General features: G+C 33.1%; 1 protein-coding gene across 1 annotated transcript; it reads right to left on the bottom strand.

Annotated features, from left to right (window-relative positions):
- Window positions 1-1196: 1196 nt before the first annotated feature.
- LOC114345829 (putative uncharacterized protein DDB_G0282133) lies at window positions 1197-19980 on the bottom strand. The gene is made up of 3 exons (XM_028296629.2): window positions 19869-19980; window positions 4682-5133; window positions 1197-1536 (listed from the first exon to the last, which is right to left on the bottom strand). The coding sequence occupies exons 1-3, from the start codon at window positions 19878-19880 to the stop codon at window positions 1278-1280; spliced, it is 723 nt and encodes a 240-aa protein (XP_028152430.2). The 5' UTR covers window positions 19881-19980; the 3' UTR covers window positions 1197-1277.
- Between the last annotated feature and the right edge of the window lie 3069 nt (window positions 19981-23049).

The following is a 23049-nucleotide window of genomic DNA, read 5'->3' as shown; positions in this document are numbered from 1 at the left end:
AGAGTTAGGCAGAACATAATTGTTAATGACCACAACTTCGAAGTAGTAAAGGAGTTGAAATAGGTAGGGGCGGTGATCACAGATGACAACCACATATAAAAAGAGGTCTCAGCATGGATAGCTGCGCGGAATAGAGCATTATACTCCCTATCATCATTATAAGATCTAAACTGGTAAAAAGACAATCTAAATTCAGACTGTACACGCCAATTATTATTCGTCCAATTGTTACATATGGAAGTGAAACATAGACTCTACATCAGCGGGAAATAAATATACTGCTGGGTTTTAAAAGGAAAGTTCTCAGAATGATATTTGGCCCTCAAAAAGATAAACTGACAGGAGAGTGTAGAAGGAGCCGGAAAGCTGAGTTGGTGACTGTGTATGGTACTGAAAACATCTCCAGATATATAAAAGCTAAGATAAGATGGGCAGGTCATGTGGTAAGATCAGAGAAAAGAAAGTGTTAAAGACAGTGTTTTTTGAGAGACGGTAGAAGATCAGTGGGCCGTCCCAGAAAGAGATGGAAGGATGATGAAAAATCGAAGTGACTTGAATTAGTAAAGGCTGCTTATAGAATTATTTGCATATTTGAAACAACGATGTGAAAAATTTTATTTCAAAAAAAAGTTTAAATTTTTGAAACTGTTTATTCATTTTTAATTTTGTTTCACTTTAAAATTCACAAATCCAAGGAGTGGGAGAAAAATGTAATATGTACATTTTTTACACTTATTAAATAATTTTTAATTGCGGCTCGGGGAAAATTTCAAATTTTGAAAAATGGCTCAGACTATCAAGGAGCTTGGCCACCCCTGGTATATAATATACCAGAACGTATACCTTAACCATTGCTGTCTTCTGTTTTTCCTGTTATTTCCTGTAATGTGCATATATGTCTCTTTGGTAGTATTTTAATTGTTTTATTATCTCTGGGTTTCTGCATATCAATGTTTTGATATCCAGTTCCCTACTCTTTACCTAATCTTTTCCTTCGCTTGTTCTCGCTTGTATCGTCAGCTTAGTATCCTTCCTAATCAGGGGCATTTTGTTGTTTTTATGATCAAATTTGGCATGTTGCTAGCGTTACCAAGACTGCGTTATCTAGACTTCCTCCGTTATCCTATCTTGGGACAGGCAATGGTGTCAGAAGTGACTTAAGTAAGAAAATAAATAACTAAATGTAAACAAGTAAATTGATTAAAAGAACAATTTTTAATTATTTTGTAATTTATTATATAATAATAAAAAAAAGATAAATGTACAATGGATGGTTATTATTTCTGGGAAGCGGCAGTTGAAGATTCAACGACAGCATTAACTGGTACTACGCCTTGACGAACAACTGCACCACCTTGTAATCCGTTGTCTTCTACACGGTAACCATTTTCATCAGCAGTATATCTGGTGTATACTTGCTGGCCTTCAGGAGAAGTGTAAGAGAAGAATCCAGTTACACCGATTGATGGGGGGCTGTCTGGGGGTGCGATGGGGAAACCTTGTTGTTGGGCAGCAATACCGTTGTCGGTTTCGTATCTGAAAATTAGAAGTATTTAAAATACCAATAGATGAAGCAGTTATTTAAAAGAAGTATGTATCAACGTCTATAAAACCAGTAGGTATACCAGTAACCATTATAGAAGTAGAAAATACTCTTGATATTTTAAAAACAAGAATCACCCATCAATGTATTCGGGGATAACTTTGCGAAGATGCTAATGTTTAGATGAATAGATTTGGTGTAATAAAAGATACAATTAAAAATGAATTTATTAGAACTAGGTATGGCACTAATTGGTGGCAAAATTGGAAAGCATGTGTTAAGTTGCTAAGAGCAAATTCAACGCCGAAATGGCAGCTATCCAACACAAAATATCGCAAGTTACATGTCACTAGAGAGGATATACTACAAAATCCCTCGCACAACAACAGGGATAGGTATAAACAGACAAGAACAGACAAGATAGCTAATAAAAAGGAAAAAGAAGGAATACTGGAACAAGTAAACAGGTGTAGAGAAGAAAATTGGAAGAACAATCAAATAAGACAATTATTTAAATGATCTTAAAAGATCAAGGTCGGATACCAAGTAAGAACAGGAAATTTCGTTCAAAACGACAGCAGACAGCTTATTACTGATGACAAGAAAATCCTAAAAACCTGGAAGGAATAGTTCTATCAACTGTTAAACAACTGCCAATCTAGCAGAAATACATCAAACAGAAGTGCATGCAGCTGAAATAGAATACCCGTATAGTCCAGAAAGCCACTGCGCATCCGCTAGGAAAAATATTCAGATTCGGATTTTTTGCACAGTCTTACTCAAAAAGGACTCCTTTTAAAAAATTGCGTGTTGCCAGGACCAAAAGGTAGTCAAAAATTTTTTAAACGTTTTTTTTTTGTTTTTTCCTAAAATTATTTTTTTTTTGCATGGATAAAGTTTTTTTAGGTTTTTTGGATCATTCCAAACAGAAAAATTCTTTAGTGACTTTTCTCTAAAAATGATAGTTTTTGACATATAAACGATTAAAAATTGAAAAACTGCGAAATCGACCATTTTTAACCCTCGAAAACTCTGTGAAAAACTGAAAATTTGAATGTTGCCAAGGTAGGTAGATATTCTTTAAACATCAGTTGATGAAATCCCGAAGAGTTTTTTGCAATACAATATTTAAAACTCCTTTGTTTTTTAATTGCTAATCAAGCGTGCGCGACACTATTTTCCACCGACATGCGACAGTATGGTGCAAATGAAAGGAATAAATTCGTTATTTCGTAAACCGGCGACTTTAAGGAAAAATCCCGAAAACAGGTCGATTTTTATTTTTAAGTTATGATATTGTGGCATATATGGTATACTAGTGACGTCACCCGTCTGGGCGTGATAACGTAATCGATGATTTTTTTAAATGAGAATAGGGGTAGTGTGGTAGCTCATTTGAAAGGTTCTTCAATTCTCTATTTTTATGTAAACATTTACATAATTATTTATACAGTGTGTCCTTCTACTTCTTTTTTTGTCAAATAATTTAAATTAATAAAAAAATGTTGGACACCCTGTATAAATAATTATGTAAATGTTTATATTACTGAATAGAGAATTGAAGAACCTTTCAAATGAGCTAGCACACGACCCCTATTCTCATTTAAAAAAATCATCGATTACGTCATCACTCCCAGATAGATGACGTCACTAGTATACCATATACGCCACAATATCATAAGTTAAAAATAAAAATCGACCTGTTTCGGGATTTTTCCTTAAAGTCGCCGGTTTACGAATTAACGAATTTATTCCTTTCATTTGCACCATACTGTCGGTGGAAAATAGTGTCGGCACGTTGATTAGCAATTAAAAAACAAATGAGTTTTGAATATTGTATTGCAAAAAACTCTTCGGGATTTCATCAATCGATGTTTAAAGAATATCTACCTACCTTGGCAACATTCAAATTTTCAGTTTTTCACATAGTTTTTGAGGGTTAAATATGGCCGATTTCGCAATTTTACAATTTTTAATCGTTTATATGTCAAAAACTATCATTTTTAGAGAAAAGTCACTAAAGACCTTTTCTGTTTGGAATGATCTAAAAAACCTAAAAAAAATTTGCCATGTAAAGAAAATAATTTTAGGAGAAAAACAAAAAAAAAACTTTTAAAAAATTTTTGACCACCTTTTGGTCCTGGCAACATGCAAATTTGTTAAAAGGAGTCCTTTTTGAGTAAGATTGTGCAAAAAATCCCAATCAGAATATTTTTCCTAGTGGATGCGCAGTGGCTTTCTGGACTAGTACCAATTCACAGATGAATAGAAAGAAGGGTTTATTATACCAATGCACCAAAAAGGAAACAAAAAGCAATGTATTAACTTCCGGGGAATAATACTCCTAAATACCACTTACAAAGTTTTTTGCAAACATGCTGCAAGAAAGAACCACAACATACGCAGAGGAAGTAGTTGCGGATTATCAATGCGGATTTAATTCGGGCCGATCAACTATTGACCAGATATTCACAATAAAACATATAATGGAAAAATGATGGGAGGTTGATCGTAAGCTTCATCAGACGTTCATAGATTTTAAACAAGCATTTCATAGAGTATGCAGAGTTAGACTATAGACAGCGAAGTAAGAACTTGGTTTTTCAAAAAACTAGTCAATTTGATACGGATGTATATGGAAGTGTTACGATCTAAGGTGAGAGTTGGGTAACAATTCTTCTTCTTCTTCGTTTTTTTGGCTTGCATACAAGTGCATCTGCCAGCACATTTCATGTAGGTTATGCGAGTCTTGCTCGAAACAATGCACAACCTACGTTTTTATCCTTACAAATAATAATATATATAACTTTTCTTCAAATATCCATTATTCCATTTAACTAAGAACAAACACATCAGCAACCATGCTCGAAAATAATTCTTCCTTAATAAAGATAAATTGCCATAATTTTACTACAATAACTATAACAGACAACACTAAGCTACTTCACTTTCACGAATTATAACTAAAAATTAACTTTTCTTTGGGGATTATTTAGATAACTTCAAATAATTTTTTTATTCTACATAAAACATCCTTCGGCGACCATTGCCGCCAAAGGTCCCCCCGCCATCGTTGGGTAACAATATTCGGAGATATTTGAAATAAGCTATTAAATAAAACAGATATTTTATACTTACGCATATTCATAACCTCCTTCTGGGTTGTAGTTGCTTTCAAACCTTAAAATTCTTGCATTTGCTTCAGATCCAGCAACGTAATTCTTTCTGTATTCGGTGTTGTAAACATTTTTATTGTATTGGTTGTTCTTGTAGTAATCATTGTTGTAATAGTTGTTCTTATTGTAATAATCATTATTATAATAGTTATTCCTGTGATTGTTCCTGTAGTAATCGTTATCGTAGTAATTGTTTCTTCTGTAGGGGTCGTACTGGTTTCTGTAGTAGTTGTTTCTGTAGTTGCCGTTTCTGTAGTAGGGATCGTAGTTGTTGCCCTGTCTATAGTAGGGATCGTAGTTGTTTCCGAAGTAGTTGTTCCTGTAGTAATCGTTGGCTGCTACGGGAGCAGCTGTCGAGGAAACAACTTGGGGAGCGGCGAAGGTCGCTACTACTCCAAGAGCAGCTAACAAGAACTGAAATTCAAAAAATATATTTTTAGAACAAAACAAAAAAAAGATAGAGAAATCAAGATCTGCATTTCAGAAAATTGATCAACTATTCAAATGTCATGATTTATCAATAGATATGAATTTGCAAGCTGAATGTCCATAATAATTAATTTATTTCAAACAAAATTTAGATTTTTGTTATAATTTTATTTAACTAAAAAGTTTTAATACATGTTTTATTCTTAAAAGACTTTTTTTTCTTTTATGGCCTTTGGGAACTGGGCCCATTTAGCCAGCAACACTTCTTGAAATCGACGCCTCACCATACACCAAGACCATTACGAATCCATCTCAGAATCCATTACAAAAACAATCCAGGATAGGTAAGGGAAAGAAAAAACTTTTCGCACCCAGATCGTTCAGGGTGACTAACCACATACTAAGTAGGGATACAGGGTAATATTAATTTACACGACTAATTTTATAATCTAAATTTTCAATTTACACGACTTAACATAATTTAGCAGAATCCTAAAGATTGACGGTTTGTTCAAAGCTAGTAAGTTCATCAGATTATATGGGAGATAAACGTTTTCTTGCAATAGCTGCATATTCAATAAATTTCTTTTTGTCACATATTTGTCAAATGCAAAAAATATATGATCCAAGTCACTTATTGTATTGCAATTTTCGCACAAATCCGACTGTATTATATTGATTTTATATAGATGTGCGGGATAACAGGCATGGCCAAATTTTAGTCGAGAGATAGTAACAATATCGTGTCTTGAAAAATCTAAATTTTTATGCCAATAATCTCGGGATTTTCGGATGTAAAAGAGTACATTGTCGGACAATTTACACAGTATTGATTTCATTGAAGTTTCCAGTTATCATCATGTAATCTGGTTTTACTTATGGTTATACATTCTTGAAGTCCAATATCTTAAAAGACTTAATATACAATAATATATAAACAAAAATCGGTAATCTCAATATAGAAAAGGTTCGAAAATAGCTGGCATATTTAGAAAATATTTGCTGGTGGCCATATTAATGTAAATTTTATGTAAATTTATTTTAGCAGCTGATATAATTTATTTAAAAATATTAAAACAAAATTAATTTCAAATTAATAACTGATTAATAATTACAAATTTTTATATCTTTATATATTTTTTTTATTTATGATTCATAAATAGTGAATAGTGAATAGTAGACCAAAAGTCTAAAAACGTCTAATTATCTGTTAAATGGATGGTCCATCATCATGGCATCAAGTAGCAGTGTGAGAGCGCTCGAGGGAGTAATGAACCAGGCTCTGAAAAATCTAGAAAAATGGGCGGATAAAAACTGCCTAACTGTCAGTACAACCAAAACCGTATATCAAGTACTTACCCTTTCAACAAAACAGACTGCTGTCAAGCTGACATACAAAGGAGTTGATTTGGGAAGACAGGATGTAACAAAATACCTGGGGGTGTACATAGATAAGAAAATGACGTGGAAACCTCAAATCGAAGACATTGCAGAGAAAGCCACAAAGAGATGTCGACTGCTCAAACGTCTCACAGCAACAAAGTGGGGCGCCACGCAAGATGTCCTGGTAGCAACACACAAAACCTATGTCCGGCCGATATTAGAATACGGGAGTGAAGCTACAATAACTGCGAGTACAAACACCACCTCCAAGCTTGAAGTCTTCCAGAACACTGCCCTTCGCGTCATCACCGGTGCTCCAAAATCAACACCGATTACATCAATGGAAGCCCAGACCGGTATTGAACCAATACAATGCCGCAGAGAGCAATACGCGTTAACCTTCTGGGAAAGGCAGAGACGAATACTTCCACAAAAATGGGACGAATATAGACAAGCAGCCTCACGTCTTAAAACACAAACCAACAGTAGCAAACCAAATCATGGAAAAATACCACATTGACCTGTCAGAAGCCGCCCGTCTTCCCAGCGCAAACTACACTGGCCCGCTGTCTACCAAACACAAAATTGCTTCTCGAAAACCATAACGACCCGAAGCACTTATCGTCAGACACTGTCCTAAAGAAAGCCGCCCTAGAGACGATACACACTAAGTACCCAGCGCATGAGTGGCTCCACATCTACTGCGATGGCTTCTCGATGCCGGACTCGGGAAGAACAGGAGCAGGATCAAAGTTCTCAACGTTCAAGTTCTTCAAAGGCTCCATAGCTGTGGGTGCCCTTCTCACCAACTACGACGGCGAAATTACTGCTATACACGAAGCCGCAAAAATCTTGAGAATTTCCAACACACCCGAAAAGTTGCCTTCTTCATCGACTGTCAAGCCGCAATCCTGGCCCTGTCGACAAATCGATATACCGACTGTGTCAAAACAATATCTTGTCGCGTTCAACTATCGAACTTGCTGGAAAAAGGGTGGCTGATTACTCTACAATGGATCCCTAGTCATGTCGTTGTTGAAGGGAATGAAGCGGCGAATGAACTTGCAAAAGAAGGCACTACTCTTCCACAGCACCCTAGCTTCCAATCGTACACTACACATCAGCAAAATCCACCATTAGAAGAGGAATCAAAGCGAAGATAAAAGAGCAGCAAATACCAGCCGGTGCTGGAAAATCTTGGACCCACCTAATAGAGTCACCAATCCCTCGCAACTTGCCGAGACCCATTAGTGTAGCCGTGTTCAGAACAACTACGGGACATGACTACCTGGCTTCCCATCTACATCGCATCGGCGTCCGCGAAAATGACAACTGTCCACTATGTAATCAGCCCCAGATGGATGCTGCTCACCTCCCAGTGTGCCCAGCCCTGAAAACAGACCCACCCGAGGACGACGAAGATCGCCTACGAGAAACGGCTCGTCTTATACTGGTCAGCGCGCCACCAAATGGCTAACATGCCAAGTATGAGCGTTGGCTAGTAAGTAAGTAGTAAGTGGATGGTCCAAATTATACAAAAACAGGGATATACCTATTATGTAATATGACAATTTGAAATTTGATATTGGTAACGTTGCCAGATTTACCATTTTTCTGATATCATTAGTCAATTTGGTTTTTTAAATGCAACATCCTGTATTTTGAACCTGTATTCGAATCTTCACTTCAATACCAGTTGAACCTCATAAAGTACTTTCGATTTTATGTTTTGTGTAGTCAGGATCGTCGTAAAAAAATAAAACAAAAGCCTAGAAACGCCTAATCGTCTCAATAAATCTTTGGATTCAGACTATGTTCAACTAAATTTGAACATAATAATTAAAAGTTTACTACATTACTTACATACTTAATGGCTGTTCAATCAAGTGTTCAAAATTTCTTCTGTTGCTAATGTTCTTAATTTGGCAGTTTGCTAAACAATGGTATAATTTTATTATTACATTTCTCTATGTTTCTCTAGAAATTAATATGGTTTTATCGATAAGTCTATGCCTTAGCTCTACAACACTTGCTGGTTTAGTTTTATAAATTCTACTTTTGAAGTATGGCCAATAAATAAAATATTTAGGATTCAATACTGGTGAACGAGGAGGCCAATCATTACTACCAAGACTAATTCTACCAATCCAACATCCGGGACATTTAATGTCTGATCGTTGGAAGTTCTTTACTTGCCTGACTAGGTTGCCAACTACTGTATATTATCCTGTTTATACATTTAAATTATTTGGTAGGTACATTAACAATTAGTCTTGCAGTCTTGCATTAATTGTTTCAAGGATGTATTCTTTATATGAATATTATTATCAGTTATATCTCACAATTTTTAAAAGAATCTTAATAAATTATTAATTCAAACTGTTCATATTGTATCATTTTATTAAAAAAAGTTTCACCTAGAACTTTGTTCGTAACAAACGATATATATATTTATAATTATAATATAATGCAGCCTTGCATTAAAATCCAAATATTTGTTTAATTTGTTACGAATGAGGGAATATGTAAATGAAAAACTATTAACGACGAAATTTACATCAAACAACATGTTATAAAACTCAATAACAACGCCCATTAACAAAAAAGGGCATTTATTTAATATAATATAACAAAGAAAAAATGATTACAACACTATAATACTAATTTTCAACTTTACTGAAGAATTTTGTATTTTTGTAGACTGTCTACAACTTTATCTGACATGCAAGACAAACAGAAAATGTACCATTGGAGAAAACTTTAACAATAATAAGAGTTAAATTAGAGAGGGACGATACATTAACAACAAAAACCAAACTCTCAACTATCAACGTTTCAAAGTATCAACTATCAACGTTTCAAAGTATCAACTATCAACGTATCAAAGTATCAACTATCATGGAGCTATAGAATAGAATAAAATAGAAATATGCTTTATTGTCACTGAAAATTACACAAATTTTATGGACAAAGCTTAACATAAAGTCAAAAAAATATATAAATAATAACAATAACAATAAAAAATACAATTTTCTGAAATTTGATAAATCGTCAATATAAAAAATACAAGTGAATAAAGTAAAAAAAAATAAAACAAAACCGATATATCGAAAAAATTAATAGAAATTGCAAAGTGAACATACAACAAAGTAAAATACAGACATAGGAACTAATAAGTTTAAGCTGCTGCATGTGACACCCAAATATAGATAAGTTTGGTTATCCAATTTGAAAAAATTGGCAAAGAAATAATTACTAAATAGTTAATAATTACTAAATATTTAGTAATTTTGCAAATATTGTCAAAATTGACAAAAAACAAAAAAATTACGTACTAAAATCATTAGCCATTTTTGTCTGAGTTTAGCGAACCGACTATATTTGTACATTTCTGTAATTTCTTAGTTAGTCATTAAGAAACTCTTCTACTGAATAATATGGTCTTTTAGATATATGAGCTTTTGTCATTTTACGGAACTTGGGGAAAGATGTTGCAGATTTGAGTTGTAAAGGGAGATGGTTGTATAGTTTTTTTTTTGCGGAATATAATATAGATTTCTTTACTAACTCAGAGGACGGGATCGGTAAATAGACATCAAAAGTTGAATTTCTGGTGGAGTAGTCATGATGAAGCCTTGCTGGAAAGACATGCATGTGTTTACGAATTAAGCAAACAGTTTCTAAAATATATAAAGATGGAAGGGTTAAAATTCCGTGATCTTTGAAGTAACTTCTGCAATATGTTGTTCTTCTGAGGTTGAACAGATACCTTATTCTGTTATTGAACATCTAATTGGGCAGCTGTACTAGAACCCCAAAAAGGAAGACCATATCGAAGATGAGACTCGAACAAGGAGAAATATGTTAGTTTAGAAGAGGCCAAATTGAGTTATTTCGAAACAGATCTTACAGCATAGCAGGCTGAGGCGAGTTTCTTACTTAACAAATCGATATGAAGGGACCATTTGAGGTTGCTGTCTAAAAAAATACCAAGAAATTTTACAGAATCAACGGTAGAGATTTGGTTGTTATTAACAAGCACGGGTTGAAGAGCACTTTTATAGGATAGTGCTACTGTCTTATCCACGTTAAAAGAGGGTAAATTAGAGTCAGACCAGGTTTTTATCGTAAGCAAATCAGAAGTTATAGTGGCATGAAGAGATGCAATAGTTGAGTTGTTCCAAGTGATACTGGTATCATCAGCAAAAAAAAAATTTCCCATCAATTTTTAGATTAGTGATGTCATTTATAAAGATAAGGAACAGTAGAGGACCCAATACTGAACCTTGTGGTACTCCACAGACAATGTTTTTGAGACTAGTCAGTATCATTTGCTCTAACTAGTTGTTTCCTATTATTCAAGTAAGATTGGAACCAATTCAAAAAAATACCTTGAATTCCATATAAATTTAGTTTTTTAATCAAAATATCGTGATTTATACAATCGAAAGCTTTGTCATAGTCACAGAAAACAGTGGCAGTATTTAAGATTATTGTTTAGTGCTTGGTAAACCTCATGAAGCACAGAAAACAAGGCATCAGTGGTACATTTATTAGTTAAAAAGCCGAACTGATTTTGGGATAAGATGTTGTTATCAATGAGAAAGGACATAAGTCGGGTTTTTATGAGTCTCTCAATAATTTTGGAGAGTACCGGTAGTAAGGCAATAGGTATATAGTTGCAAGCATTAGATTTTTCACCACCCTTATGAAGAGGAATAATAATGGCTATCTTTAGGCACTCTGGGAATTTACCTCTTTCAAAGGAATCATTAATTAGTGAGACGAGGAAATGCAACACATTTTCTGTGAGATTTGAGAAGATTTTTATGTATAGTCAGTCCATCAGTACTACAGGATGATTTGCTTTTGATAGTATTGATCGTTTGGATCAGTTCAGATTTATCGATTAGTCTTATAAAGAATGAATTCGAGAACACTCCTGAATTAGGGAGATCGGAAATGGGATCTTTTTGAGCCAAAATAGTAGAAGTTATATTTTTTTCCATTGTTTGGAAGGGCAAATGTTTGAGCTACTAATACTTTGCACAGATATAAAGTAGGAACCAACCAATTACAGGAAATAATAGGACACCATACATTACAACCGGTAACAAAAGAGTCCTTGCGGACTACACATTACTAACAGGAGATTCCGAGAAAGAAATGCAGAAATTAATGGATATTTGGGTAGAACAAATAGAAAAACTAAAAATGGAAATAAACGAGGGAAAAAGTAAGATAATGATAACTAGCGGCAAAGAAGATAAGGAAAATAATGAAATAAAGATATAATGTAAAAACTCAGAATTTAAAATAGTTACAACTTACGAATACCTGGGAAGTATATTTACTATCGACGGAAAATAGACTGGGAAATAACAAAAAGAGCAAAGAAATCAAACAAGTTAAACTATGCGTTAGCCCCAATTCTAGGAAAAGGAGGACTTGCACGAAAGACAAGGATAAAAATACATATACAGTATGTCCCTGTAAGTTGTATCCATATGGAAAACTTTTTTATTATTAATTTTACGAAAAAAAGTTATTCTTCATAAAAAGCTCTGAATGGTCCAAAACCTAAGATTTAGCCATCAGATATCAAATTTTTTGAATATTATACGAGGTATGTCAAAAATTTTAATTTCATTCAAGAGTAAAGTAGTTTTATTTTTCCCAATATTGGAAAATAGCTATTGGGCTAAATATATAGAAAATTGCTATTATGAAAACTTGTTTGGAATTAAAAACTATATCGTCGGTGACCTGGCAATATCTCATATGTGACTTCACCTAAACTTTTCAGGAGAGACAAAAAACTTTATAAGTATAACATTTTAATATCTTTCAATTGTTTGTTTGTGTTTTATGATCTGTGTTAAAGCGAGGTGTTTATTTATTATGAAAAAGTTAATATTTAATTGAGTTTAGTTTTGTTAGGCTAGATAGGAGTTATTGCTTTAAGTAGTGTTACTCATAGGAGATATTGATTTTCATTTAATGTGAACTTAGGAGTTGTTGTTTATTAAAATTAAGCATAGCTGCCCTTTCGTTCAAATAAAATTAAAAAATTCTTTGAAATTAAACAGTAATTATATGAAACATTTTATTCGTGCTAATATAAAATAGTAAAACACAATATTAAAACTTCGAAAAACAACAAATAAAAATTATTTCATAAGTATGAGAAATCGAACAAAATAAAAAGATCTATCCGTGTAAAAGGCCATCATAAAATAAATGCGTATCTTTCGGTAATGTCGATTTTAGATCTTGTAAATGTTGCCATTTCTCCGTTTTTATTTTAGGAGGCGATAAAAATAAAGGTGGATAGTCCAAAATTGTTGGTATAGTCTTTGGTCTGATAGGGACTTGTTGGTATTCTCCTTTATGATCAGTTTGTATTTCTATAGTCCCAGCTGGATTGTATTTGATACATTTTATATCATTAATGGTTGGGTCATAAGCTTTTCTTCCAGGTCGTATTGACGAATATCGCATGTGGTTGGAGGATGAATAGTCTTTAAAAACGTATGGTCTAATATTTTTACTCTATATGGCTTAGTTCCTTTCCTTGCTTGAAGTGTAATAGTAGCGTAGTCACTGGGTAGATGGATTTCCTTATTTTTAAGACTTCTTTCTATCGTACTATGTACCGAGTCACATTCCATTTGAGAATGGCCCGGTTCAAGATATTTTTGGAACACTAACACATTATGCTTGATGGTAAAGTTTAGTAAAGCGTTGGCCAGGACATTATTACGATTTTGATAACCGCATCCATCAGAATAAATAACGACTGGCGTTTTGGAATCGGTAACACAGTTCTCCTCTAAATAATCTATGATACAAGAAACAAATGTGGATGCTTTGAGCTGGTTGTTCTCGTTTTCTGAAAACCAATAGCACATAACATCCCGAGTTTTTAGGTTATAAACTGTGAAGTTATGGCAGGACAATTTCGTTTTAAAGTACATTTTGTTCGCTGGTACATATGGGCACAACTTTACGGCTTGTAGATCCATTGTTAGTGCTATTATTTCATCTCTTTCACTTGTGGCTTTATCCAAAGTTTTAGCTTCTCTGGCGTCTTCTTTTCTTTTTATATGAGCTCCGTATTCTTCTTCAGTCGTATTCTTGTATTTAAATGCAAAACAAATATTGCATTGGTCTTTTTTTGGTGTATATAAAGCAAAATTATTCTCCTTAAATCGTTGTGAGAATACGTTTCGACCTAAAGGAGTTATATTCTTTTCTTGACAAAAACTATTCACATAAAGACCATACAAATCTGACATACTGGTAAAAGAATATTCTAAATATAATTTTTGTGTTTCGCTACGGCAATAGTGTGAGGGAAGTTTAGGTAAACTCTCAAAAAATTGTTCCAAGTATTTATGACTTTCTGTATACCTATTCTTTACCATTCTCTTGGTAGAAACACATGATGATTCGTTAGTCATACCACAAGAACTGTTGTCCACCCAATAGTGAATAGTTTTATAACCTATATCTAATGTGTTTGTGAACATGGTGCGACATACTTGTAAGTTTTCATTTCCGTCATGTAAATAGTAAGTGTACGTACCTTGTCTTCTTGAATTTTCTTTGTTTGATTTAAATGTTGGAGTTTTAAATACATGAGATGCTACAAAGACCTTACGTTGATCCCAAGTCATACCCCAAAATTTCTTAAAGATATGACTTCTGCACTCTTCCGTAAATTCTTTGCAATACCTTAATTTGGAGTTTCGACATTTTTCTGAAGTACACGCCTCTTTTAAAGATTTTGCTTTTCTTGGCATGTTTTGCTTAATCTTCCCGGATTTTTTACTAAACCCCATGTATACTTCACCTTTCATTCGGAGTTTTTTGTTTTTATATCTCTTCCATTCATTTTTATTCTGACCCAGCTTCCTTTTGCTCTTCATGGTAACTTCAACATCACTGTTTGTGTTCACCAGATTTCTTTCAATATTATTGTTTATACCAGTATTATACCTTTCTTGAACATCACTGGTATTTGTAGCTTCATAAGTTTCGTCTTCGTCACTAGAACATTCATATGGCACAAGAGATACCACCCTTTCATTTTGTTCAATTGGCAACAGTACTTGTTTATTTGTTGAATTATTTAAAGAGAGGTTTACAGAGTTATTGTCTGCAGAACTGTTGTTATTTAAAAAATGCATTTCGTTAGATAAACTATCACGTGGCATAATACAAATATCATTATCCGCTAAAGAGTCTATTTCGTTAAAGTCACTTAAGCAATCAGTTAAGTTAAAGTCTTCCAGCTCCGTAGAATTTTGCAATGTTGTAAGCGTAGTAAACGTTTGATTGTCTTCAGGCTGAGGTTCGTCTAATACCATAACTATAGGCGTATTGTCTATATTTGGGTTTTCCCATTCATCGATGTCACCGGAGTTTACTAGTAGAGTGCCTGTTTCGTCGCTTCTATTTATAACCAAGTTTTCGTTAGCCATTGCATATTGCAAGCATACGCAAAGTTCTCTTCGACATGATTACTATACGGTTTATTGACAAACAAAAATTCTCCTATCAGTTAATCGCGATCTGTTGCCTACTTGCAAATTCTCCTATCTAAAAAAAAATTTTAAAACTAGATTTTTGTCTATGTGTATCGTTTTAGTTTAGAATCTTATGAGTTTAGATTTTACAATCACATAATATTATCACTAATATATACATAATAGCTTGTGAAACTTACCATAAATATCGTATTTCGTTGATAAACAACTCGCAGTCTAACAGCGTACAACACCCTATGATTACACTATACAAACTGACAAGAAAGGACATGTTGCATGTAGTTTACCGCGTGAATTTAGGTAGGAGAAATTGCAAGTGGAGTTTTTATATATTTAGAAATTTTTCTCGTTCATAGGACTTCTACAGTCAAATCTATCATATAAGAATATTCCGAATCATCAAAAACCCATTTTCATAAAAAAATGCAGATAGGAGAAATTGCCAGGTCACCGACGATATTCTAGTATGCAATTACATCCTTCTAATTGAAATTTTTTTTTGAAAAATGATGGATAACTAACATTATTTTCAGTTATTTTAATTCAGATAACTCTTTTATTATTAATTTTACGAAAAAAAAGTGATTCTTAATAAAAAGTTCTGCATGGTCTTAAACCTAAAATACAACCATCTTATGTCAAATTTTATCAATTTTATACGGGGTATGTCAAAAAATATGAATTTCGCTCAAGAGTAAAATACGTTTATTTTTCACAATATCGAAAATTGTTATTACGAAAAGTTATTTAGAATTAAAATCTATGTTTCAGTATGTACATCCTTCTAATACTTAGATTATTGAATCTAATTATTATCAATTATCAATTATTGAAATATTCTGAACTATAAAGGTACTTTACTTTTGATCTAAATTTATCTTTTTTGGCATACCTCGTATAAAATTGATAAAAATTGATATGGTGGTTGTATTTTATGTTTTAGACCATCCAGAACGTTTTATTAAGAATCACTTTTTTTCGTAAAATTAATAATAAAAGAGTTATCAGAATTGAAATAACTGAAAATAATGTTGGTTATCCATAATTTTTCAAAAAAAAATTCAATTAGAAGGATATAATTGCATATTAGAATATAGTTTTTAATTCCAAACAACTTTTCATAATAGCAATTTTCAATATTGTGAAAAATAAAGCTACTTTACTCTTGAGTGAAATTTAAACTTTTTGACATAACTCGTATAATATTCATAAAATTTGATATCTGATGGTTAAATCTTGAGTTTTGGACCATGCAGAACTTTTTATAAAGAATAACCTTTTTTCGTAAAATTAATAATAAAAAAGTTTTCCATATGGATACCACTTACAGTGACATACTGTATAACATAATAGTGATACCGACTGTGCTCTATGCAAGTGAAAACTGGACAATTATGAAAAACATAAGAGCAGGATCAGGCCCGGCCCCAGGGGTGGGCGAACTGGGAGGGCGGCAAAGTTAGAGGCGGCAAATTTTAGAGGACAGCCAATTTTTAAATTGAAGAAATAACAATGATAGATTAACAGATAACAGATCATAACGGATAACATATCATAGATTTACAACTCACTACTACAGTTACAAAATGTGCAATGGTTTGAATGGTGCAATGGTGAAAATGTTTAAAGAAAGTCCTTAATTTATTCTGACAAACAATTCTGTGTATTGTTTTTTCTGTAAAATATTTTCTAATGTCAAAATTAAATTTACTGAAAATGGATAATTATTTTAAAACATATGGCTGAAGCTTTGTCCAGCCACGCTAAGGCTACGGCTCCACGGGCGAGAAATTGACGCTAGCAGTAGCAGTAAAATGAACTTAAGGTTCCGCGGAACGGAATGCGAGTAGCCGAACTGAACCGACTACGCACAAGTCCTGTAGTCAGTACAGTTCGGCTATTCCCATTCCGTTCCGCGGAACCTTAAGTTCATTTTACTGCTACTGCTAGCGTCAATTTCTCGCCCGTGGAGCCGTAGCTTAAGTCTACAGCTCATCTACAGTCACAGCGACAGTGGGTAGAACAAACAATTAGACTAGAATCGGGCAAAACCATAGACGAAGAAACACAAAAAGTTCTAAATTCAGACACTCGCCATTGGAAAAATGTAATAAAACGACTTATATCAATAATACAGTTCTTACCACAACAATGTCTTCCATTGAGGGGCGATTCTGATAAACTGTTTCATCAAAACAATGGTAAATTTTTAAATCTTGTTGAGCTCTTTGGAAAAACTGATTATGTTTTACAAGAGCACGTTAGGAGAACAACGAATGGTAGTAACAAGCAGCATTACTACTTAAGAAAACCTATTCAAAACGAAATTATTCAACTCCTTCATAACCAAATCAAAAATAAAATTTTAAACTTTTTGAAATCAGAACAGTAGTATAGCATAATGTTAGATTGTACACCTGATATTTCTGGGATGGAACAGATGACTATTGTTGTACGTTTTATCAATTTAGGTTCCTGTTCACAAAGTGTTAAAATTGCAGAACATTTTCTTGCATTTGTGCCTGTACTGGAAACCACTGGCTTGGAATTACAGAAGTTATTTTGCAAAAACTGAATGAACTGGGAATGCGCTTGGAAGATATGAGAAAATAAGGGTATGATAATGGGGCAAACATGAAAGGGAAGAATTTAGGAGTTCAAAACAGAATTTTGAAAATGAATCCTAGAGCATTTTTATCCCATGTTCTAGCCATTCACTCAACTTAGTCGTGAACGATGCTGCTAAATCCTCACAGTTTGCAGTTTCTTTCTTTTCCTTAGTGACAAAAATTGACAACATTTTGCAGCATCTATTCATCGTTGAAATCATATTTCTCGCCTGACATTGAAACCTTTGTGGTTTCAATGAAACTACAAACTACGAAACTAGATGGAAAAGTAGAATTAATGCAACTACCCCCATCAGATACCAAATTGAAGAAATCTACGATGCTCTTGTAGAAATCACCGTCAATAAAAACAACGATAAAGTTGCTCATGAGGCAAGCTGTTTGGCAAATCAAATCCGCAATTTTATTTTTCTTTGCTCTGTGGTAGTATGGCATCTCATGAGTCTACCAAGGGGGGGGCGGTGTTTGCCGTCTTGCCCAGGGCGGCAAAATCCCTAGGGCAGGGCCTGAGCAGGATAATGCAATGGAGATGAGACACCTAAGAACCAATAATGAATAAACTAAAAAAGAGACAAATGAACTGAATCTGATGAGGATTCGACCTAACAGAATTACAAGAAGAGTCCACGAAGCAAAAAACATCGTAATAATACAAAAAGGCAAACCAAGAAAAAAAATAGATACAGCAGGTAATAGAAATGAATGGAAGACATGGATGAAACGAAATTAAAATAGCTATCCCAAATCCGACAACTTGATAGGGTAAGAGGAAGGGAAGAAAGAAAGAAATAAAGATAAGGCCCAGAATGTATTTTGTGGTGGTTATTGGAAAAATTAATAACGTTACACAGAAATATGGAAGAAATATTAAAACAATTATTGGAAACTGACTAATTTCAGTTTCCTCTTTATTCCTGTTTCATCGACTTCGAAAAAGCGTTCGACAGGGTCCGACATAAAAAACTAATAGAATTATTGAAAAACAGAGATATAGACAGACGAGATTTACGAATTATCATCAATCTGTATTGGAATCAAAAGGCCAATATAAAGATAGAAGAACAAGAATCCGAGAATATTGATATAAGGAGAGGAGTAAGACAGGGTTGTGTTCTGTCGCCACTACTGTTTAACCTGTACAGTGAAGCCATATTTCAGGAAGCGATAGCGGAGATAAGTGATGAAATCTCTATAAACGGAAGAATAGTAAATAACATAAAATTCGCTCATGACACCGTTATAATGGCAGACACCCTGGAATCGCTACAAGAATTGCTAAATAGAATTAACGATTATTGCATTCGATACGGACTAAAAATAAACAAGAAAAAAACTAAATTTGTGATTGTCTCAAAAACAGAACATGGAAATGAAAGGTTAATGATAGAGCAAACCCACATAGAAAAAGTTAAGACATACAAATATCTGGGAACCTGGGATGATGACAAAAATGACCAAAGCAAAGAAATTAAAGTCCGAATTGAAACTGTAAGGCAAGCATTTATAAAAATGAAGACACTGCTTACAAACAAAGACCTTCAGTTGCCTCTCAGATTGAAGGCTCTAAGATGCTACATATTTTATATTTCTATACGGAATGGAAGCTTGGACATTGAAGAGACAACACATAAGAAGAATAGAAGCGTTCGAAATGTGGTGTTACAGAAGAATATTGAAAATTCAGTGGGTTCAAAGGATTACCAATGTTGAAGTGCTACGACGTTTAAATAAGGAGTTAGAAATTATGAAAAGTATAAAAACTAGAAAAATAGAATATTTGGGTCACATTACCAGAGGAGAAAAATATGAGTTGCTGAGAATTATTATGTAAGGAAGGATCCAAGGAAGAAGAAGCGTAGGAAGAAGACGCATCTCCTGGCTGAGGAACCTTAGAGAATGGTTTAACTGTAGTTCATTACAACTATTCAGAGCAGCAGCCAACAAAGTGACCATAGCCATTATGATATCCAACATCCGATAGGAGAGGGAACTTTAAGAAGAAGAAGAGTAATTTCAAATCAAAAATCTCAAGACTAATATAAAAAATATTCATAACCAACTTTGAAAACTGTTGATTGATCAATTGATTAATGAAAAATACACTTTTACTAATATCGTCAATTGTCACACACGATCAATGAAATATAGTACTCACCAGCTTTATCATAATTGTAACTAAAAGATCTTTGGTGAAGAAGGTACCTGACACACAATATAAAATTTGAGATGATCCCGCGCTTTATATACTAGATTCAAATTACATCAAAACAATAATTCACAAGAAGACGTTTTAAGTGGTAGACCAACGCCGATACAGGGTCGGCCGCATTATTTTAAATTCAAATTGAGATAATTAGAGATGGTACACATACCCACACATGGTCTTCTTCATTATAATCCGTGTTTAATAGTAGTTCCTAAATATATTTTATAACATAAGCTGATAAGCTGCTAGATAATGATATTTTTAGTTACAAATAGATACAAAGTTGATGGTTTGTTTGTTAACAATATTTTCAAGTATTTTTTGGAAACCACCTTCGTAAGCAACTATTTGCAATGGCAAATAAGCCACAATTTTACCAAAAAAAATGATTTTATTAAGATAGTAAAAAGAGAAAAATCAAAGAAGCGGCTCTAATTATGCTGAATAAAATTGTAAATGAAAGAGGAAGTCAATAGAAAGAAAATACCACTATTAGTAAGTCAGTAACATATGGAGTTACTGCATATTTTCTATTTTAGTATTAGGTATATAATATCTATGTATTATTAATATTAATTATAATTTAAAATAACATATTATATATTAAAGTCGGAATTTGGTATTAGATTTGAGAGTAAACTAAATGTAAGCCCAAATGCTTAGTCGGGATAGTATCACGAGGTTTTTCCTAGTTTTCCCTCGTGATTTACTATGGAGTCTCTAGCGCGAGAATTTTACTGCCACCGTTGCATTTGGTTGTCTTTTTAACCCGGCACCTGCCACGTGGCCTTGCAAGGCGTCAACTGCTACGTGGGGTGCTCACAGCACCCCTTAAAAATTTTCTGTGATCTACTTGTTTAAAAAACCAAATAATGTGTTGAGTAACACAAGAATATAAAAAACATGTTTTATTAACTTATTAGCCACTAATATGTTATAAAAGTTAAAAAATAAAATAAAAAAGGTGCTATAAGCTAATTAACAAGTACCAAGCCATAATAAATGAAATGAAGTAAAATATCTAAAAAAAATTAAGATTTAGTGAGTATAGAGTCTATATTAATAATTTAAATCAATTATTTCAATAAAAAATGTAAATTTGACCTGTTTATCAAAAATCCAAAAAAAATTAAAACTTAAAGTGCCAGATGATGACACCCCATTTCGACTTTAGAGCTACAAGTTCAGAATGACACTAAATAACCACTTCAAACGCTAACACATCTATGCTATATAATATTATAGAAAGCTACTATGACGCACAGCACGGTAACCAAACTTGAAGTACAAAATATTTGATAAAAATGTGTTATGGGGTGCTGGTAGCACCCCACGTGGCAGGTGCCGGGTTAAAGACAGATCACATGCTATGATTTTTTGTGGCGGATATTCTTAAGTTGGGTTGATTTCATGTAATCAAATGAACTATCTTTTAGTAAAGTCGTTCCAGGAACGCAACTCATCAATATTGACAATATCATTTTAAAGTCTTCTACTTTAAAATGTATAATACATGTCTGAATTGCCGATATAAATGAGTCAGGTTAAATAAATTATTAGAAGAATTTTTTACTAAGCAACAACAGTTTTGTTTAATTTAGTATTATTTTGTATTTTGACGACACCCGACTTGGGCGTCGAAACGTTAATAAAATCATTTTTTGTTGAAAATGTGGCTTATTTCCCATTGAAAATAGTTGATTATAAAAATGCCACAAGGAAATAGCTTCAGAACAACATCTTCGTAAGCTCTAAAATAAACTTTTTTTGTAAACTTCAATCACTCTGTCCAAATTTTAAACGAGACCTAAAAAATAATAAAAATACGGGAGAAAACGGAGTGCTGTTAGAACTAAAAATATTAAAAACACGAGAAGATTTCGTCGCCTCAAAGCAACAGTAGGATATATAAAATAATGTAGTTTCGAGAAAAACGCAATTGAAAATTTTACGAAATTTCAGTAATTAATAACTTTTTTATATTGGAATGGATTTACATGGAATTTGGTTTGAGTACCTAACTGTACATGCGTCACATAACAATTTATATTAATTCATAAAAAAGTGAAAAATAATTGGAAAAAAAGTTAGTTGTCCTACTGTTGGCCTCAAAGATAATCTGTTTTTTAACGATATCCGTAAATTTCTGTTATATAAAACTTATATTGGACTAAAGTTTTGTTTAAAATTTTACACCTTTCAATACAAAAAAACAAAACAATTTTGTTGTTCAAACATGTTATTACATAAATTATAACATGAACATACTTGTTTTCTAAAAATTTAAAAATTTGACAAGATAATAAACAAAATAAAATAACAAAAATCATCAGAATCAGTTTTGGTAATAGCGGATGCTGAAAGTTGTGAAAGTAAAAACTTATTGCATCTTCTTAAACCAGCCCGAAATTTCTAAAGGGGAATTTATCATGAATTTAACTTTTTCCTGCGCTTGATAAATTTCAGATAACAACTCAGAGTGTTATTTTTGTTCGCTAAATACATACTGACTTCTAGATACACATAATTTTTACAATTTAAATTGGCTGCATTATTCATTTTTACTCTTAACATACACCTTTTAACATCAATGTAATAGAACTATTGTTTAAATTACTGAAGATAAAATGGTGACCTTAAGCTGGATGATATACAGAGATACATAATCGCAACTCAGCACTATCTACAGTAGGATATGTGCAAGATATTAACTTAGTGTTGCATTAATATTGATGACCAAAATGAGTAAACGACAAAATAAAATGGTGTGATAATAAATGTAAGTTATCTTAGTGTTGCATTATAGAATTTGGGCTAGAAGGAATTAAGCTACACAAGGATATGTAATATTATGAAAAAAGTATTTCACTTTTTATTTATCTTAGTGTTACACCCAACAGAAGGGTTTGTTTCGAATCATTTGACATGTATATCACAAAAGTCATTTTTTACATATCCTACTGTTGCTTTGAGGCGACGATTTATTGCAGCAAAAGATAGCTCGACTTATGGTAAAAATTTAAGAAAACGAAAAAATGCATTCGAACACATTACTCATCTGCCCAATTTACAAGAAAGGCTATAAAACTTTCTGTGACAATTACAGAGGAATCGCACTATTGGAAGTTGT

This window comes from Diabrotica virgifera, chromosome 2, assembly GCF_917563875.1.
Source record: "Diabrotica virgifera virgifera chromosome 2, PGI_DIABVI_V3a".
Taxonomy (NCBI): domain Eukaryota; kingdom Metazoa; phylum Arthropoda; class Insecta; order Coleoptera; family Chrysomelidae; genus Diabrotica; species Diabrotica virgifera.
The sequence above is the reverse complement of the archived record's forward strand: the minus strand, read 5'-3'. Positions and strand labels throughout refer to the sequence as shown.

Excerpts from the sequence above, each read along its gene's own strand:
- LOC114345829 (XM_028296629.2), bottom strand. Across the intron at positions 1,537-4,681 it reads GAAGGAGGTTATGAATATGC|ATACGAAACCGACAACGGTA; the intron begins GTAAGTATAAAA and ends TCTAATTTTCAG.